The sequence below is a fragment of the Bicyclus anynana genome, chromosome 23 (assembly GCF_947172395.1).
Source record: "Bicyclus anynana chromosome 23, ilBicAnyn1.1, whole genome shotgun sequence".
Classification (NCBI taxonomy): Eukaryota; Metazoa; Arthropoda; class Insecta; order Lepidoptera; family Nymphalidae; genus Bicyclus; species Bicyclus anynana.
This window is the reverse complement of record NC_069105.1, coordinates 4,110,244-4,128,866: the sequence shown is the minus strand read 5'-3', so window position 1 is coordinate 4,128,866 and position 18,623 is coordinate 4,110,244. Positions and strand designations below refer to the sequence as shown.

The 18,623-nt window shown below is 37.3% G+C and overlaps 2 protein-coding genes across 7 annotated transcripts in view; both read left to right on the top strand.

The window, feature by feature from the left end:
* The window catches only part of LOC112048480 (neurobeachin), a 542,152-nt gene extending 538,105 nt beyond the window's left edge, over positions 1-4,047 (top strand). For all 6 annotated transcript variants that reach the window (XM_052888748.1, XM_052888746.1, XM_052888747.1 and 3 more), the window contains 4 exons: positions 311-444; positions 807-1,003; positions 1,633-1,784; positions 2,488-4,047. In XM_052888748.1, coding sequence (XP_052744708.1) covers positions 311-444; positions 807-1,003; positions 1,633-1,784; positions 2,488-2,578 — 574 coding nt within the window. In that variant the 3' untranslated portion in view covers positions 2,579-4,047. The remainder of the gene's footprint in view (positions 1-310; positions 445-806; positions 1,004-1,632; positions 1,785-2,487) is intronic.
* A 4,730-nt stretch (positions 4,048-8,777) lies between these two features.
* Positions 8,778-14,448, top strand: LOC112048475 (40S ribosomal protein S3). The gene is made up of 4 exons (XM_024086008.2): positions 8,778-8,933; positions 9,245-9,548; positions 10,733-10,953; positions 14,238-14,448. Exons 1-4 carry the CDS (start codon positions 8,901-8,903, stop codon positions 14,412-14,414), a joined length of 735 nt encoding a protein of 244 aa, XP_023941776.1. The 5' UTR covers positions 8,778-8,900; the 3' UTR covers positions 14,415-14,448.
* Positions 14,449-18,623: the final 4,175 nt, after the last annotated feature.

Below are 18,623 nucleotides of genomic sequence, written 5' to 3'. Positions count from 1 at the left end.
TTTGTATCCATTTCCCGCAACTGTCCATTGTCTTATGTCTATTTAACTTTTCAAGTATTGCAAGTAAATCTTGATTTTTTTTTTGTTTTTCTTATTTCTTCCGCTCTCTTCCGATCCCTCGAAATAAAACATGCCATATACCATCCATCTTTGTCAGGCTCGAAAATCTTCAGAAGCTTCAAAAGATATTTCTATGACATAGCCCACGTCTGACAACAATATGTTAGACACGGATGAATGCAAATATTGAAGACATTATTGCCATTCTGTCAATTATTGCTTTATTAAGAATAATATTCTCTTCTTCCAGGTCAGCTCGTCACGGCGGCATAGTGGGCGAGGGCGAGACGCCGGCGCCGCGCGTCACGCTGACGGGACACGACGCGCCCCTCAACGGCGTGCTCGTCTCCGCTGAACTCGGACTAGTCATTTCCTCGTCTGTCAGTAAGTGGCCTACCTTCTGTTTCGACAATGGCAAGAAGCTTTAAATGCGGAATACTTATACTTATTATAAGACACTCTGTAACAAATAATTCTATTAAGTACTCACAATGTCACATTTTGGGACATGTCTTGTAAGTAGTTTTGGGCTATGACGATTTGGTTTTTTGGTCAACACATTCTGTTCAAAGATTCGTCTTCAGGCACTGCAAAATTTTGGACTAAAAGATATTTATACCCTATATTGACTACAAACAACGACTGACGACATCAGGGCGTGATGTTTGGAAGTCCCTACAAAAGACCTATGTTCTGCATTGCATCGACTGATATGATGATGATAATGATGAAAGGACTAATTCCAGACGGCCCAGTGCTGATCCACACGACGTTCGGCGAGCTGCTGCGCTCGCTGGTGGCGGCGGAGGGCGTGACGAGCCCGCAGCAGCTGGCGCTGTCGCGCGAGGGCGTGGTCGTGGTGGCCTACGCCAAGGGGCACCTGGCCGCCTTCACGCTCAACGGCCGGAGGCTGAGGCATGAGACGCACAACGATAACTTCCAGGTACTGAATCTGCTGTCTAGGATGTCCTTTAGTCTGTCAACTGTCGGGAGCTCACGAGCGGATCGCCATAGAATTACGTCAGTTTGCCAGAAAGGTTGAGTGCCAAGGAACTTGAAGATTTAAGAAAGCTTAATAATCCCAACGGTGAGGATTTCTTAGGGCAGATCTCTTAATTATTTGTTTGCACAACGATAGCTTCCAGGTAACATCTGAATCTAAGATATATCTCAAGAAAGCCTTAGTAAGACCCCAGGCGTTTTGCACAGGAAGCACCGGTGAGGATTTCATAGGCAAAACCTCCTAATAGTCTTTGCTTTGAGGTGTTTTAACGATTGAATAAGAGTCCCGACTTGCCTATCAGACAGAACTGTTTCCGTTATTGCGTCACACGTCAATTCCCCGAGTTAGGTTATGTTAATACCCGGCTCCGTCAGGTCAGCCCTATGAATTCTCAAGCGAGAGTATTCAGTGCGGCAGAGATCGCCTGGAGATGATGCCGTATACAAACTCTTAGAAACTTTTGAATACATATTTCCTGCAGGGAGATTCTCACAATCTTCTGGTTTGTGGCATGTGGATATTTTCTTTTTTTCCTTCAATCTTTCAAACTGTAAACGTGTGTTATCCAGTGCCTGGTGCTGTCTCGCTGCGGCGAATACCTGGTGTGCGGCGGCGACGCGGGCGTGGTGGAGGTGTGGCGCGCCTTCACGCTGGCGCCGCTCTACGCCTTTCCGCCCGCAGGCGCGCCCGTCACCAGTCTGGCGCTGTCGCACGACCAGCGGTACGTGTGTGTGTTGTGTCAGCGCCTGCTGCTGCGAGTGGCCGGTGTGCGCGCGTGTGCAGGTGTGGCGCGCCTTCACGCTGGCGCCGCTCTACGCCTTCCCGCCCGCAGGCGCGCCCGTCACCAGTCTGGCGCTGTCGCACGACCAGCGGTACGTGTGTGTGTTGTGTCAGCGCCTGCTGCTGCGAGTGGCCGGTGTGCGCGCGTGTGCAGGTGTGGCGCGCCTTCACGCTGGCGCCGCTCTACGCCTTCCCGCCCGCAGGCGCGCCCGTCACCAGTCTGGCGCTGTCGCACGACCAGCGGTACGTGTGTGTGTTGTGTCAGCGCCTGCTGCTGCGAGTGGCCGGTGTGCGCGCGTGTGCAGGTGTGGCGCGCCTTCACGCTGGCGCCGCTCTACGCCTTCCCGCCCGCAGGCGCGCCCGTCACCAGTCTGGCGCTGTCGCACGACCAGCGGTACGTGTGTGTGTTGTGTCAGCGCCTGCTGCTGTGCCGTCACGCTGGCGCCGCTCTACGCCCTTTTGTCATTAAGCTGGCAACACTGGCAAGTTTAGGCGCAAAGTTTGAGCACCATCTGTCATTTACGTCGAGAACAGTGCTCGAAAACCGCAAAAGCCCACTATCTCGGTGTTGTATACACGGAATTATAGTCTTGAATACCTACAGAGTTTACGTATTACTTATTATATTTATCTATTATTTTTAGATTCCTGCTGGCGGGTCTGGAGAACGGCTCCCTCGTTGTGTTCCACATAGACTTCAACAGGTGGCACCACGAGTACCAACAACGTTACTGAGGCTTTCGCTACATTAGCTTTAGCGTATAGACGGGACAACTTATGTAACACAAACGAATTTAGTATGTATTCCATAGGCAGTAAGGTTTATAATCGAGAGTCCGGTGACGCACACGTTTATTATCTATTACCGTCATAATCTGTTCTCTGTAACGTCTTATTCTTCTGCTATTTATCTCTTCTCTTAGACACAGTAAATGTCAGAAATGATACCTCTTTTGGCTAGCTAAACTGTGTGAAGTTAAAGTGAAGAAAAAAAAAACTCTTATGCCATTCATTGTTATGTTATGTGTGCACTGTATCATCATTGAATTTGTTATTATTTACATTATAACTTGTTATTCTGCGTTTGTAGCACTGAATACTTTAACCAATTGCCCAAAACATTTGTCAAAACAAAACAATTTAAAAACCGAACTATTGCTCATGGCATACAAACTAAAATCGTTTGTATGACTTTTGTAAACCTTAAAATGATATTGTTGTCTATGGTAGGCTATATTGGCGCGAACTTTTTTAAATGTCAAAATAATTTGATCATTCTTATTGTTTCGAAATGATATTTTAATAAAAAAAAAGAAGGGATTTAAAAGATTTCGTGCCATAATTTTAGGGTTCAGAATAATTGCTAAAGAGTTTGTTTATTAAGCTGTAGTTTGCATAAATAAGTGGAATGTCATATTATATATTACATAATGTTATATGTAATCTATATTTATGTGTTTCTTCGCTATTGATACGACGATGCTATATTTAAAAATATTCTGTTAAGTAAATCATTTTTTAACTAAATGTCTCAATAGTCGCTTCATATTTTTATTAGCTTACATTTATACGAAACGAAAGAACACACGAAATAAAAGTATTGTTATTTTTATCAATAGCGAAGAAATTGAGAATAATAATAATTATTATTATTAATAGTGTAATAATTTATAGAATTAAATAAATGTTGAGAATGTATAGCATTCATTTCAATTAAAATGTATTGATGTAAGAGTCAGCTATACGCTGTTGGTATGTAGATAATAAAGTTATTAATTATTATTATATTTATACCTAAGTTAAATTTTATATTTTGACATTCCAATTTCATATTTATAAAATGTTTCTTTTATTTGTATAAATTGTATTTTATATTGCGTGACTTAATTTTTTCCATGTTATATTTTAGTGCCATAGATAATATTGTTTTTTTTTTCTATATTAGATCTCGTCTTGGCGTCCATTATTACAATATGAGTGTACTTAATGTAGTGCAATATTATTTTTATTATTTTTTAATATTATGATGATTTGCAAATCGGCATATATTTTATGTGATTTTTGTCAGTTTTGGAAACATTCCAATAGTTTTAATGAATTCCAATTCATTGGTGAAGGGTAGCTTTAGTATGTACTTAATGAAATTGATTTATATTGTTATATTATTATTTTTTTGGTTTTAATTAAAAGGTCATATTGACTTATGTTGATTTTTATTTATTTTCCTTATTTTTTCCTTTTGTCGTATAGTTATTTTTCTGCTTTTGGATTTGACAATCTTATTTTTTTAAACAAAAGTAATGTAGTTAACCTATTCTAATACGTTTTTACAATGATCTTTTATATGAAACGATTGAGTAGCTATATTGCCGCCACTTCAACTGCTAAATTAAATTTTTTATTCAAAAAATTATAAATATTTTTTTAATTAAATGTATCTTATTTTAAAAAATGCACTCCAAAATTTATATTGTCTATGATTGATATGATTTACCTTGATTATTTTGGTTACACTTTTAGTATGAGAGTCTGTGATACCCTGTACCTTTATATTTTTATAAAAGCTAAAATTATCTCAGCCTTTAAAAGCGTATATAAGATAGGTTAGGTTAAGGTAAATCTAACCTAACTCAGATACGACTATGTAGGAGCGTGAGCATACTTTGAGCTTTTTTAAAATTAGGAAACAATAATCGTTATAGGCTCTTGGACTATTTGGATTATTGATAAATACTTAGTGCTTTTTTGGTTGTTTCCCATAATATGCAGCATTTTTTTTTGTTTGAACTAAATAGTGGTTAATTTGCATATAAAAATAATAAGTAAGTCAGTTTAAGAAGACGCATCTAGAGGATATTTGTAATGTTAATGCTAATTATTATTATTATGTTATGGCTGGAACTCCATACCAGAATAGTTTATTACGCGATTGTACTTATTGTAAAAAAAAACTATTGAAAACTATATTTTTGCATCACCACACCGGCACCGCTCCTTCCGTTCTGTGATTTAGGCTTTAAACTGCACACTAGGGATAAAAATGTATCTTCTAATACCTTCTGTGCCAAAACTATTGTAAAAAAAAACAAATATAAAGGAGTAGCTGCGTAATGTGCTCGCGCCATATCGACATTGAAAGTTCGCGGGTTCAATTGTTTTTTAAATCTATGGATTTATTCTTTTTAATCTATGATGAAATAAAGCTCACAAATGTTGCTAGCGCATTACGTGATTACTCCCTTAATCATCGAGAGAAAACAGTAATTATCGTATGAAATTAAAAATATGTTATTGCTCTGCCTTCATTGCCATTCCTATGTCTACGCGTCTTGTTTAGGCTAAGAATGTTGAAATCTTTAAAGATATTCTAGACAATTCTAGTTACAAAGTCTTGTAGTACCTTCTAGAAAATTGTACAAACTTCCCTTGAACCCTTGTCTCACGTCCTACTGTAGTTTCTATTCTAGTAGAGCCTAATGTTAATCGTTAGCGCTATTTCTAGCTAAAATATTCTTATGATAGATATATTGGAAAATATTCATTTTACTGTTCAAAAGTTTACAACTACTTGCATAACTGCACACTGCTTAAGCGTCATCTGAATAGATCGCGTTAATATTTCGTAAGTAAAATATTATTTTAACTAAACATTTTTATGAATCTAATCATTCCTTATTTCTTAATTATGTTTGTCTATCAGCTATAACTACCCTAATTTCTGTGAATTTTCTTTTCGACTTTATTTATGAATAGATTTTTAATTACTTTCTAACACAGAAAATTACACACGAAACACTCCAGTGATTTGAACTCTACCACGATAAGCGTAATGTTCTTTGTTTCTATGAACACTTGATTCATGAGCTAGTTATTTTGTTACTATTCGTACCTACTTATTTGATAAAATCGTAAAATTTTAATATTACGATTTTATATTATAGGTATCGCGTTCCAAAAGGATGTCACTCTGTAATGAACACGTATTATTAACTATAGCCACCACAACAATAGCGCCGCTTATCTTGATTAAAAAATAGAGCGGAAACAATGAACATTGTATCTACGTTGCCAAAGACAACATCAAAACGAAACATTTTCATACCAATTCTATCAAGAATTCGAAAATTAATAATCTTGAAATATAATTATTCTCTCATTCATCCGCAAGCACGCAATAAAAAACACGCTACACGCAAATCTGTCCATTAAGGTAAGATAACTATAAGATGCGAAAGTAGGATTAGTTTAATGTAAGACTTATTATTTTTAGCATTTAAGATCACCTGTAAGTATGATTCGATACCACAGTCCTGTCCATTTAGTTTTAAGCAAATTCAATACCAGCGGATTTCCCATTTATGCGCAAGAAATAATATCTACTTAGTAGTAAAAATAAGTAAATTACATAATTTTTTACTAAGCTTTTTTGAAATGGCACCCGCGTTATACGCTAAAGCTAAAGTTCGCTTTTCACGCGTACTATCGTATTTTATGCTTCAGTAATTTTAAAACTAGATATTCACGTAAAAGTAAGATTTTTGTATGGATTGCCTTCGCTACCGTTTTGCGTATGGGTGCATTTATTTTGATCAAGCACAAGATAGAAGTTTCCCATAGCCTTTAATATACAAGTAGGTATTAGTCCAAGCCAAGTCAAGTGAAGTCAAGCCAAGCCAAGCAACCTATTTGAACCATACAAAGAAACTGCCATGCCATACATTATATGCCATTGAAACATTTTTACGCATAATCAGCTATGCAGTCGCTTGCTAATGCACACATACCATAACGGAATGTCTAGTTTAGGTAATTTCTATTTACTAATAAAATGTTGTTATGAGTATGATAGTCAATGATACATAGCCTAGTATAATTTGTAGAATCGTAGTTGCTATTAATACATTACTGAATGAAATAATGCAAAGGTTGTTGAAATGTTTGATTTCTTTTTTATATTCGTCATTTATTGTTATTTGTATATTAATTTTATAGTTAATTTACTTTCCGATGTTATCGGATAGCTTAGAAATATATTTCATTAGTTTTTCAATTATTGACTTATTCTAGAGTTTGTCGAATTTTATTGATACGTGTAATTTGTAAAATATTTTCACATACTTGTAACTATCTGTTATGTCAAAGATTGTCTGTAGTGATAGAATGCTAAATCAATTATTACTTCATTAATTGTAAGTATGCATAATTCCTATAATTTTCGAAACAATTCCTGCTCCTACTAGCACGTTTATGAAACTCAGAACTTCATAAAATCCGTCAGAAAGACATTTAAGTACGACATACTTTCTGTACTTGTTCTAGATTTTTAAATTCATAGTTTGTTCCATATTTTGTACTGTTCTAAAATTATCTGGACTAAATTCATAGATATACTTACAGATTGGTTTGCATATGAAATCCGTTAATATAAAAAAAACCATCAAAACCTTATTATTGTCCACAGTAAATTGTTATGCTAAGTATATGGTGCGTTTGTATGTGACGGGAAGAACTTACTTAATAAACATTGCATTGAGTAAACAATGTTCTTTTATTATCAGCTTTACTTTACCGTTTTTATACTATATAATTATCTCAAAAAATCCCATCCCGGCCGTATGGACATGTGTATTTTATTAATAAATAAAATACACAATACAAATATCACTACTCAGGTTCAAAGTAAGAGTAGGTATAGCCTGTTTTATTAGATTATGGTTGTGGATACTTAGATAGTGGATTTCTAATATTCTAAAGAGGAAATATTTGATTGTTTGTTTGTATGTTTGTTTGTATGTTTGTTTGCATTTAATAGGTTCTGGAACTACTAAACCAATTTGAAATAATCAATGAGCTATCTGAGGAACTAAAATAATATCTTAAAAAAGGCATCAAAAGTCTGCTTGCTGTTCATAGTCAAATACATCTGAGTACAAACTATACAAAAGTTAATTGTATACAATATTGAGTATAAATACGCGGGGGCGAAGTCGTGCGGTTCAGTTATATGACATGAACTGCTATAGGTATTCTTTTATAATCTAATTTATTTTGCAAACATCCAGTCAATCTTAGTTTTTTACATATTAATTAGTTAATATTGTCTTTTTACCCGAATGTTTCATAAAAATCAATGTATTCAAACCTAGTCATCATTCCCATTGTACATAGTCATACAGAAAGTAGAGACAGAAATCACCCGTCAAATTAAAAAAAAATCTACCCATACTATAAGTATTCAATTTTAAAGTTTTTTCATTTGTGTAAATTATTTTTAAAATTTGGCGGGCGATCTTAATCTCTCCTTTCATTAGCCAAACTCTAGCATTTGGTAATTTCTCAAATGACTGGGAATATTTTTAAAACTGACAACACTGCCCTATGGAATTTATGATAGCACAAAAAGGTTAGATCCCCGAGCTTTGTCAAAGATTATCTATGTCCCCGAGTTCTAAAACTGACAATTGGACAGTGCTGCCATACTTTTTGGTAGATCGGCCAATTTTGTTCGTAGTCTCCATAAATGTAGGCAATATTTAATTAAATACTAGATGGAAAACCAGCTTCGATCGGGTGAAATGTGACTGATAATAAAATGACTGTCATGTAGGTATTCTAGTATAGATATCAGTCCTCAAGGAAGATTAAAGGCAAAGCAAGGCATTGATTCTTAAAGCGCTTTAGTTGTGTTATAACAAACTGCAAAGTCCTATGATAAATAATTTTAACATTAAATCAACTTTAAAAAATTAAGGTTGTTTATGTTCTTTATATCATTGTTTTTTAGCCATAGCCTAGGATTAGTTTAGGACTCAATTATTAAACTAAGCTTGTACCTAAATGCATTAGATAATGTTAAGTATGTAATTGCCATTGGGAGATAAAAACTAAATTAGATTTTAACATAGCCTGGTTAAAATCTACCAATTTCTTTACTGAAATATAGTTTATAGTACTTTTCTAAAGCAAGATTGACAACACTGGTGCTAAAATTGACAATTGACGTTGACGTTTATCTTTCAATAAATTGTCTTTTGAGTTTTCCGCTCCCTTTGCAATCATGGCGGTGACCAACATTTCTAAAAAGCGAAAAGTATGTTCAAACTATCTGCCTAAAACTATGAAATACACTTTGTTTTGTGTAATTTTATATCATACCAATGTGTACTTGACCCCATTTGCTAAATAACAAAAGTGTATTTGGTGATGATAGTGGATTTGTGAGACGGTGGTGTTTTACTTATTTATTCGTTTCGAACAGTTTTCTATGATACTCATGATGTTTACATGTTTTATAACATGTGTAGCACCCAAGATTGTCCCTATTCAATTTACAAAGTGTTTAAATGTAGTAAATATGTAAAAAATATCGCTACCAAAACATAACCTATCGTGGTTTTGCAGTTCGTCGGTGACGGAGTTTTCAAGGCGGAATTAAACGAATTCCTTACTCGGGAACTGGCTGAAGATGGGTACTCCGGCGTGGAGGTCCGCGTCACACCGACCCGGTCAGAAATTATCATCATGGCGACTAGGACACAGAGCGTGCTCGGTGAAAAGGGACGAAGGATTCGCGAGTTGACCTCGGTCGTACAAAAGAGGTTTAACATTCCCGAGCAGTCTGTGGAGCTGTACGCTGAGAAAGTCGCCACCAGGGGACTGTGCGCCATCGCTCAGGCCGAGTCTCTCCGATACAAGCTTATTGGAGGTTAGTACTAAGACGATATCTCTACAAATGTGCCTATTAATTTCACAAACAGAACTAAAATATCATGAATCAATAAATACTTTTACTTTAACAGCTTGTTAATATTGTTTTTGAATACCAGAAATAATCAATTCACAACTTTAGGACAACAACAAGTTTTGAAATTATTTGATGAATACCATGAGAAATATACACAATTAACTGTACATCAGTTACAGATTGGTCTGTATTGTACAGTCATTTTCTATTAAAAAAAGTATTCTTAATCTATATTCTATACTAACATGCTAAAGAGTTTGTTTATTTGAACATGCTAATCAAAAAGCTGTTGGTTTTATAAAATTACTATACAGCCAATTGATGTGGAGCTCCAATGAAAAGTGTGTGTTGCTCCTACAACTCCTAAAGGTTACTAACTTACACTAGAAAAATGCACCTCTAACTTTTCAGTTGTGTGCATTATAAGAAGTTAAATATCATGTGTCTCAAACGGTGAAGGAGAAACATTGTGAAGAAACCTGCATCCCAGGGAATTTTCTTAATTCTCTGTATGTGTGAAGTCAATCTGCATTAGGTCAGCGTGGTGGACTATTGGCCTAACCCCTCTCATTCTGAGAGGAGGCTCGAGCTTAGTAGTGAGCCGAATTAATAAAATAATAATAAAATTTATATATTGATAATATTGCTGCAGCAATTAGGTTTTAATTTTTTAACAAGGTTTTTTTTCTTTTTTGAGTGCTTTTAAATAATTTTTACAACCAACTGTGATGTCACCTGGGTATCAGCTGAAAATCAAATCAATGTATTTTTTGTGATTCAGTGCATAATTGCTGAGCTGTAAGCCCATTCTGTTAGGTGTCACAGGCAGTCATATAATCTATACTAATATTATAAAGCGTGTTTGAAAAAGAGTGTTTGTTTGATAACGCGCTAACCTCAGGAACTACTGGTCCGATTTGAAAAATTCTTTCAGTGTTAGATAGTCTATTTATCGAGGAAGGCTATAGGCTATATACTATCCCCATATTCCTACGGAAACTGGAACAGCGCGCCGTCACCTAGTTTGTAAAATATGGATGTACTGTTTGTGACACTAAAGTGAATAAATGTATTTTCTTTCTTTCTTAGTCAGGCATATAAAACAAAACATATTATTTACACTATATTTCCTGTCCCAATTCCAGGTTTGGCTGTCAGGCGTGCATGCTACGGAGTGCTCAGATTCATCATGGAATCTGGTGCAAGAGGCTGCGAAGTGGTAGTGTCAGGCAAGCTGCGAGGTCAGCGAGCCAAGTCCATGAAGTTTGTGGATGGCCTCATGATCCACTCGGGAGACCCGTGCAACGACTATGTGAACACAGCCACACGACATGTGCTCCTCAGACAGGGGGTGCTTGGAATCAAAGTTGGTTTCTTTGTTATTTTTTTTTTATGAAAAACTCTGCTGGTTGTTGTGACCTTTGTAGAAATTGTTTGAAAATACTCATAAGATCAAAAAAATATAAAGAGTCATAGTGTGTTTTTAGCGTCTAGTTAAGATCTTATGAAGAGGAAAATTTTGATTGTTTGAAAAATTTTTCACTGTTCGGAAGCTACGCTATCTGGGTCTGAGCTATATTATATCCCCATGTTCCTACAAGAATGAGAATTATGCAGGTGAAACTATGTGGTGTCGGCTAGTACTTTACATAGTTTGATTTGAAAGAGTCAGAGCTTAGGTCTTATGTAGATGGACATGATTAGAATGATATTCTCTATCAGATGATTATGACTGGGGTGACAGCTTAACATGCTCTCTGCTGGCACATGGGTGTAACATCACCCATCTTGAGGTTATTTAATTCACAATCTTGAAAATTCCCAGTAAAGAAAGTAGTTGTTATTTTGATTTTCTATATTTCATACTAGCAGCACTTTAATACTTGCATAATTGTGTGTGGGCATGGAGAACATAGCCCATTTTACTCCCTGATAATGTAGCTTTCTATTAGTGAAAGAATTTTCAAATTGGTCCAGTAGTTTTTAACCGACTTCCAAAAAGGAGGAGGTTCTACGTTCGACTGTATGTATGTTTTTTTTTTTTTTTTTTTTTTTTTTTTATGTATGTCCAGCGATAATTCCGTCATTTGTGGACCGATTTTGAAAATTCTTTTTTTGTTTTGAAGGGTTTGATTCCAGGGTGGTCCCATTTTTTTCATGTCAGGATCTGATGATGGCATCCTGGAGAAATCGAGGGGATCTTTTGAAAATTGTAGGGACGGCTAGTGCGTTTGTTAGTGTTTCCATAAGGTATTTTAAACCACTACAATTTTATGAAGGTCTGGAGTTGGTCTGATGATGGAGCCAAAACACAGACGATGGAACTCGTCAACGATTTACAGCAGGTACCTTTTGTTTGGGCTTGATTTATTTGTATTGATGAGAACTTTCCACCTAGATGGGTTGTGACTGTATTAAGGGTCTGATGATGAAGACGAAGGACAGTTAAGAGAACTCCTCAACGGTTCACAGTAGCTACCTTGTGTTTGGACTTGATAAATTTGTATTGATGAGAACTTTCCACCTAGGTGGGTTGTGACTGTATTAGGGGTCTGGTGATGAAGACGAAGGATAGTTAAGGGAACTCCTCGACGGTTCACAGTAGCTACCTTGTGTTTTGACTTGATAATTTTGTATTGCTGAGAACTTTCCACCTGGATAGGTTGTGACTGTATTAGGGGTCTAGTGACGAAGATGAAGGAGAGTTAAGGGAACTCCTCGACGGTTCACAGTAGCTACCTTGTGTTTGGACTTGATAAATTTTATATTGATGAGAACTTTCCAACAATGCGGATTGTGACTGCATAGGAGGTCTGGTGATGAAAACGGAGGACAGTCACCTTTCATGTTTTTCTGAATATTCATATTACGTGAGGATAAAGGGGGAGTAAAATTTTGTATATGAGTTAAGGTAGTGTTTTTAAAATTGGGATTGTAGGACTTAGATACTTATTATAAAAAAATAACGTTTCAACTAATTGCTTATTAATTTTTGTTCACACTCTGTAGGTGTGCTAACACTAAAAATTAAAAAATAAAAATTTTAATAAAAAAAATTCAACCGACTTCCAATTCAAAAATTAACCTAAACTAAAAAGCAAAAAATAACATCTTACCTATGTGCTACCTTCTGATCAGTTTGAAGGCGGTGCCAATCTAGTGTCATGTTTTAATTAAAGCCGTTTCTGAAAGAACCACAGAAATTTTGTAATTTAAACGGCTTAAATTAAAACATCACTGGCTTGGCACCGCCTTCAAACTGATCAGAAGGTAGCACATAGGTAAGATGTTATTTTTTGCTTTTTAGTTTAGGTTAATTTTTGAATTGGAAGTCGGTTGAATTTTTTTTATTAAAATTTTTGAGTTTATTCAAAAATACAAACCTTTACTCTAGATATTAAAGTATAGAAAGTAAGTTTTATGAATGTGGTGCAAGTGGAAATAATTGTGATAGGGTAGTTAATAGTTACTTGTTTAGGGAATATTGTAGTTCATTGTAGGTATAGAGGTTTACTATATTAAGTAAAACCTCTTGTTTTTAAATTAGACTGCTTGTTTGCAGTGAAGTTAAGATTCACATTTAGTCTGAAGTACCCACAATATCAGGGGTTGTTAGCCCTCATGGCTGGTGACCTAATATTTAGTGGGAGAGTGACCAACTTGTTTATTGGTGGAGTTTGTCTGTACAAGCTCTGGCACGGTACAGGTTGAACACTTATTTATAAACTTTGATCTTCACTGTGATTATACTACAGCTTTTCTTGATGTTTACCAACAAAGAAATTAGAAATGAAGGTAGAAAATGCATGTCATTTCATAACTTATTTGTTTTAAATTATGTATGGTTTGCTTATAAAATGTTATTTATAATATTAACCTTGTCTAATTGTTCTAAGCTTATTAATCAAATTTATTTTCATTAATTTAAGAACAAGTTAATTATACCTAATTTTTATTAGGTGTGAAATGACTAGTGATTTATACCCTCATATTTGTTTGTTGGTAAACAGTACACATCAAGAAAGGCTGTAGTATGGATTAAGTCTTTGTATTATGTATATCCGTGATATCACATTATTGAATACAATCACCAACACCGCCTCAGACAAAAGATTTTGATATTCCAAGTTCTGCATTCTGCACTGCACCATCTTACAACTTCACTAACTGCAAACTGTTATAATCCACAGTTTACAGCTTGTGGGTGTGTAGTAGTCAGAATATCTATCTGTAAAGTTACAAACATAAAAGTCAAAAAAAAATATCCTAAATTGGCTCTGCACAGGTTGTAAGCAATGGCTAAGCCGCGTAGAAACCGAAGTGGGTAGAATAAACTTGTACCTCTTTGTTTACTTAAACTTTGTTGTCTATTTCATGTATTTCTCCTTTTCTCTCATGACCAAAAAGTCAATGATAGTTGTCCAGGTGTTTTGCCATTTCCAACATTTTGGGTAAGAGGTTTTCTTCTGAAATAATCTCCTTATTCCAAAATGTTCCTTTTGTAACTTCTTCTACTTCTTGATGTCGCGGCTCTGCAGGTCTTTTCAAGGTCCATGTATCACCAGCTTGCTCCCCAAGTCAAGCTTACATAAAGAATAAAAAAATATCCCAAAGAGGCTGTATCTGTAATTTTAACTATGTCTTGTGCAGGTAAAGATCATGTTGCCGTGGGACCAGCAGGGCAAGAACGGCCCCAAGAAGCCGCAGCCCGACCACATCCTGGTGACAGAGCCCAAGGACGAGCCCGTGCCGCTGGAGCCCACGTCCGACGTGCGGCCCGTCGCGCCCACGCCGCTCGCCGCGCAACCCGTGCCGCCGGTCGCTTAGTTATTTAAGCTAACAAATAAAAACTGAAAACCTTTGACTTTACTTTTATTTGTTAAAATATGGATGGAACGAGCTATGCTCGGAGTATTTCTGCGTGATCGAATCAGAAATGAGGAAATACGCAGAAGCTGAATTGGTAATGAGCGGGGTGCATAGTTCAAAGAGCCGATGGACATTGGGGTCCCAAGGTGCTAGAATAGCGACCCCGCACCAGGTGAACTGACTGCATCAAGCGGCTCAGGCTCGTGATGTTTGATAGTTACTACAAAAAGCCTATATCCTATAGTGGACGTCCATCGTGATGATGATTCCTTGTAGGCATGACGACATCTCTGGGGCTGTTAGTAGTGCTGTGGTACTCAACAGAATGGTCTTTAGATTCGATTCCTTGCTTTATTTCGTAAATTGGCTGAGGTCTGGTCTGGTGGTACTGGCCGGTCGGCCGCTGCTGGTTACCAGCAAAAACGTAGCATCAAACGATTTAGCGTTCCGGTATGATGCGTGCCAAACGTCGGGTATTGGACTATTGGGTAGAATAAACTTGTAAATCCAAGTAACCCTGATTCCATCTTAACTGCATTGTCACTTGATAAACATTTTTTTTTTTTTTTTATTGGTTTGCTAAACTGGCACAAATACTTAATCTAACATATATTAAAAAATAGCTTCTTCTCATCCTCACGTAATTGTGCCTACTTGAAGCAAACACAACATGCTTACATAGGGTACAACGCAAATTATTTACTTACTGTAATCAAAAAGAAAAAAGACAAAGAAAAAAAAAAAGACAAACAACAAAAAATAAATGCGAAGAAGAAATCCATTTAAGGAAACCTAGTCTTAATACTGCTAATTGAGTCACTGAAGATATCTATACGGTCTCGGACACTGTTTGCAAAAGATTGCATGCGGTATATTGGACTATGCTGACCAAGATTGGTCTTAGTACATGGCAAACAAAACGTTTTACGGTTATGTAGGCGGCTTCCTCTGCGAGGTACTGTAAACTTTAAGCGTTCAAGCAACTCTGGTGCATCAATGAGACCTCTCAAAATCTTGGCCAAAAAAATTACGTCTGTAATTTTTCTGCGCTCCATGAGTGATCTCATTTTGTAATGCTTAAGGCGAGAGTTGTAAGAGAATAGTTGCCTACATTTCAGGTCCGCGTATGACAAGTGATAAAGAAAACGTTTTTGGATGCGTTCTAGTTTGTCACTGTGCACTTGATACCCTGGACTCCATACCGTACTACAGTATTCCAGAATACTGCGAACAATACTGTTGATGACGAGTATTGACAAATTAGAATCATTGAATATTTTCATTTGTCTATATACCAATCCCGATATCTTAGATGCCTTTGATGTTATGTGTTCAACATGTTCACGAAAATTTAACTTAGAATCTACAATGACCCCCAAATCCCTAATACTAAAAACTTCTTTAAGAGCAAAATTATTAATTTTATAAACATAATTAGTTGTTGTTTTCTTTCTGGTAAATTTAATGTGGTAACATTTATCTATGTTCAAAAACATGCCATTTCTAGTGCACCAGGAATAAATCATATCGATATCGCCATATGGGAGCGCGCGTGTGGTGTATGAATTAAACTCCCATAATTAATATAAAAAGGTATATTTAATATTTGTACACGGAATAGAACTAAAAATAGAATGTACAAACTAAATAACAAAGATGAATCGAATGCGTATGTGACGCATTTATGACGTTGAAATGAGAGACGCGATTTAGCCGTAAGCGTGGTAGCCGGTTAAGCCGTTTAACGTACTCTGGCCTAGTGGGGCCAAGATTAAGTATTTATAATACTTTACAAACAAAGGATTATTGTATCCCGAAATATAACGGCTGTCATTGGAGAATCGAACTGGCGCCTATGCGTCGAAACTCCTGTCGAATTGTTATTGGCTAAGTGTGAGCACTTAACAAGGGTTGACATTCCATCGGCGTTACGTAATTCTAACACAAAGGAATGTTGCGTGGTTTTTGTACAATGCAGCTTAAAGAGTTATAAATAACTTACAATTATTATATAACCTAAATATTAATGCATCGCCACATCAGCCCCCCGGGAGACCGTTAGGTCGTAAGCTTCGCTGGAAATTTTACGCGTCTGCCAGAGCGAGTAGTTATTGCCGTTGGCTTAGTGACAGGCGATGTAGGAACTGCGGGCACGAGAGATTCGTTAATGACGTTATGCCGGTTTTAAACGATCGATTGAAACCGTAACAATTTTACCAGCGATATCGATTTTAAAAGTTTTCTCTGACCTTTCAACGATTTTATATGGGCCAGAGTATGGATGTTGGAGCGGTTTACGTACTGCATCTTGCCTTAGAAAAACAGCAACGGCGGACGATAGATCCTTACTAACGAATGTTTTCGAATCTCCGTGTCGAACGACCGGTGTAGGTTTTAAAGCGCGTATATGTTTGCGAAGCCGAGATAGAAAATCGTTGTAATCCGTGACTTCCGACGTGGAAGGTAGAAACAGATCACCAGGCAAACGTAAGCTTTCACCATACAATAACTCAGCGGAGGTTGATGCTATATCTTCCTTCCAGGCGCAACGAATACCGAGTAAAACAAGAGGCAAAACTTCATACCAATTTTCATTGTTTTGGCACATGATAGCGGCCTTCAATTGTCGATGGAATCGTTCGACTAAACCATTTGCAGCGGGATGATATGCGGTGGTAGTAAGGTGCTGTGCTCCCGTGAGCGTAGCAAGCTCTTTAAACAAATGCGACTCGAATTGACGACCACGATCGGTCGTAATCCGTTGCGGGCATCCAAAACGTGCGATCCATCCACTAATGAAAGCGCGCGCTACTCTTTCGGCGGTGATATCTTCGAGCGGTATCACTTCGGGCCAACGCGAAAAACGGTCCAATAGCGATAACCGTGTGATATCACTAGTGGTCCGATTATATCAACGTGAATATAAGAGAAACGTGCAGATGGAGGAGTAAAACTATGAATTGGAGCTCTAGTGTGTCGTGAAACTTTCGATCTTTGACAAGCAAGACAGGCTTTAGTCCAGGCTCTGCAATTTTTACGTATATTAGGCCAGACGTATCTCTCTGTCATCAGTCGAATGGTGGGCGTAGCACCAGGATGACTTAACCCATGGACTAAATCGAAAGCCTGTTTACGGAATTCAGGTGTGAGATAAATGTGCGGTCTTGGTCCTGAAATATCGCAAAAAACTTTACATTCGCTCGAATCAGAAATTTTAATTTTCTGTAAGTCTAACGAAGTAGGGTTGTGCAATAGATGTCGAAGTTCGGAATCTGTCTCTTGGGCTATAGCGAGTTGTTGCAAATTAATGTCGTTAGAAATCGTATCTATTCTTGACAGTGCATCAGCTACGATATTGTCGTCTCCGGATATGTGTCGTACGTCGGTCGTAAATTGCGAAACGAAATCGAAATACCGGAATTGACGTGGAGAACAGTTTTCCGATGCCTTGCGAAAAGCGGCGACAATTGGTTTGTGATCGGTCCAAATCGAAAACGTTTTAATTTCAATCATGAAGCGAAAGTATTTCACAGCTTCGTAAATTGCTAATAGCTCGCGGTCGAAAGGGCTGTACTTGCGTTGGGCAGTATTGAGTTTTTTGGAGAAGAAAGCAAGGGGTTGAATATTACCTTCAACTTTCTGTTGCAAAACGCTGCCTATCGCGACGTCGGAAGCATCACAAACTAACATTAGCTCTGCAGTCGGGTCGGGGTGAGCTAGCATGGTAGCGTCTACAAGACTCTGTTTACTTATATTGAACGCCTGCTCTAATTCATCGGTCCAGATTACGGGTGTGTTTGCCTTAACGTTTTGACCACTAAGGAGTCGATTCAATGGTGTTTGAGTTTTTGCAGCGTTAGGTAGGTACCTTCTGTAGAAGTTAATCATACCTAAAAATCTCCGAAGTTCTTTTAGAGTTTTAGGCTGCGTGAAGTTTTGGATAGCACTGACTTTGTTAGGCGTAGGTCTCGTGCCATTCGCTGTAACCTGGTAACCCAAAAATTCTACTTCTGAAGCACCGAATACGCTTTTTGCAGAATTTATAACGGCGCCGTGTTCACGTAAGCGTTCTAATACAAGCGCGAGGTGACGTTCGTGTTCGTCGTGGTCCCGTGACGCGATCAAAATGTCGTCTATGTACGGAAAAGCAAAGTCGAGGTCTCTTAA

Excerpts from the sequence above, each read along its gene's own strand:
- LOC112048475 (XM_024086008.2), top strand. The coding sequence starts at position 8,901 with ATGGCGGTGACCAACATTTCTAAAAAGCGAAAA. Across the intron at positions 9,549-10,732 it reads CCGATACAAGCTTATTGGAG|GTTTGGCTGTCAGGCGTGCA; the intron begins GTTAGTACTAAG and ends TCCCAATTCCAG. Across the intron at positions 10,954-14,237 it reads AGGGGGTGCTTGGAATCAAA|GTAAAGATCATGTTGCCGTG; the intron begins GTTGGTTTCTTT and ends TGTCTTGTGCAG.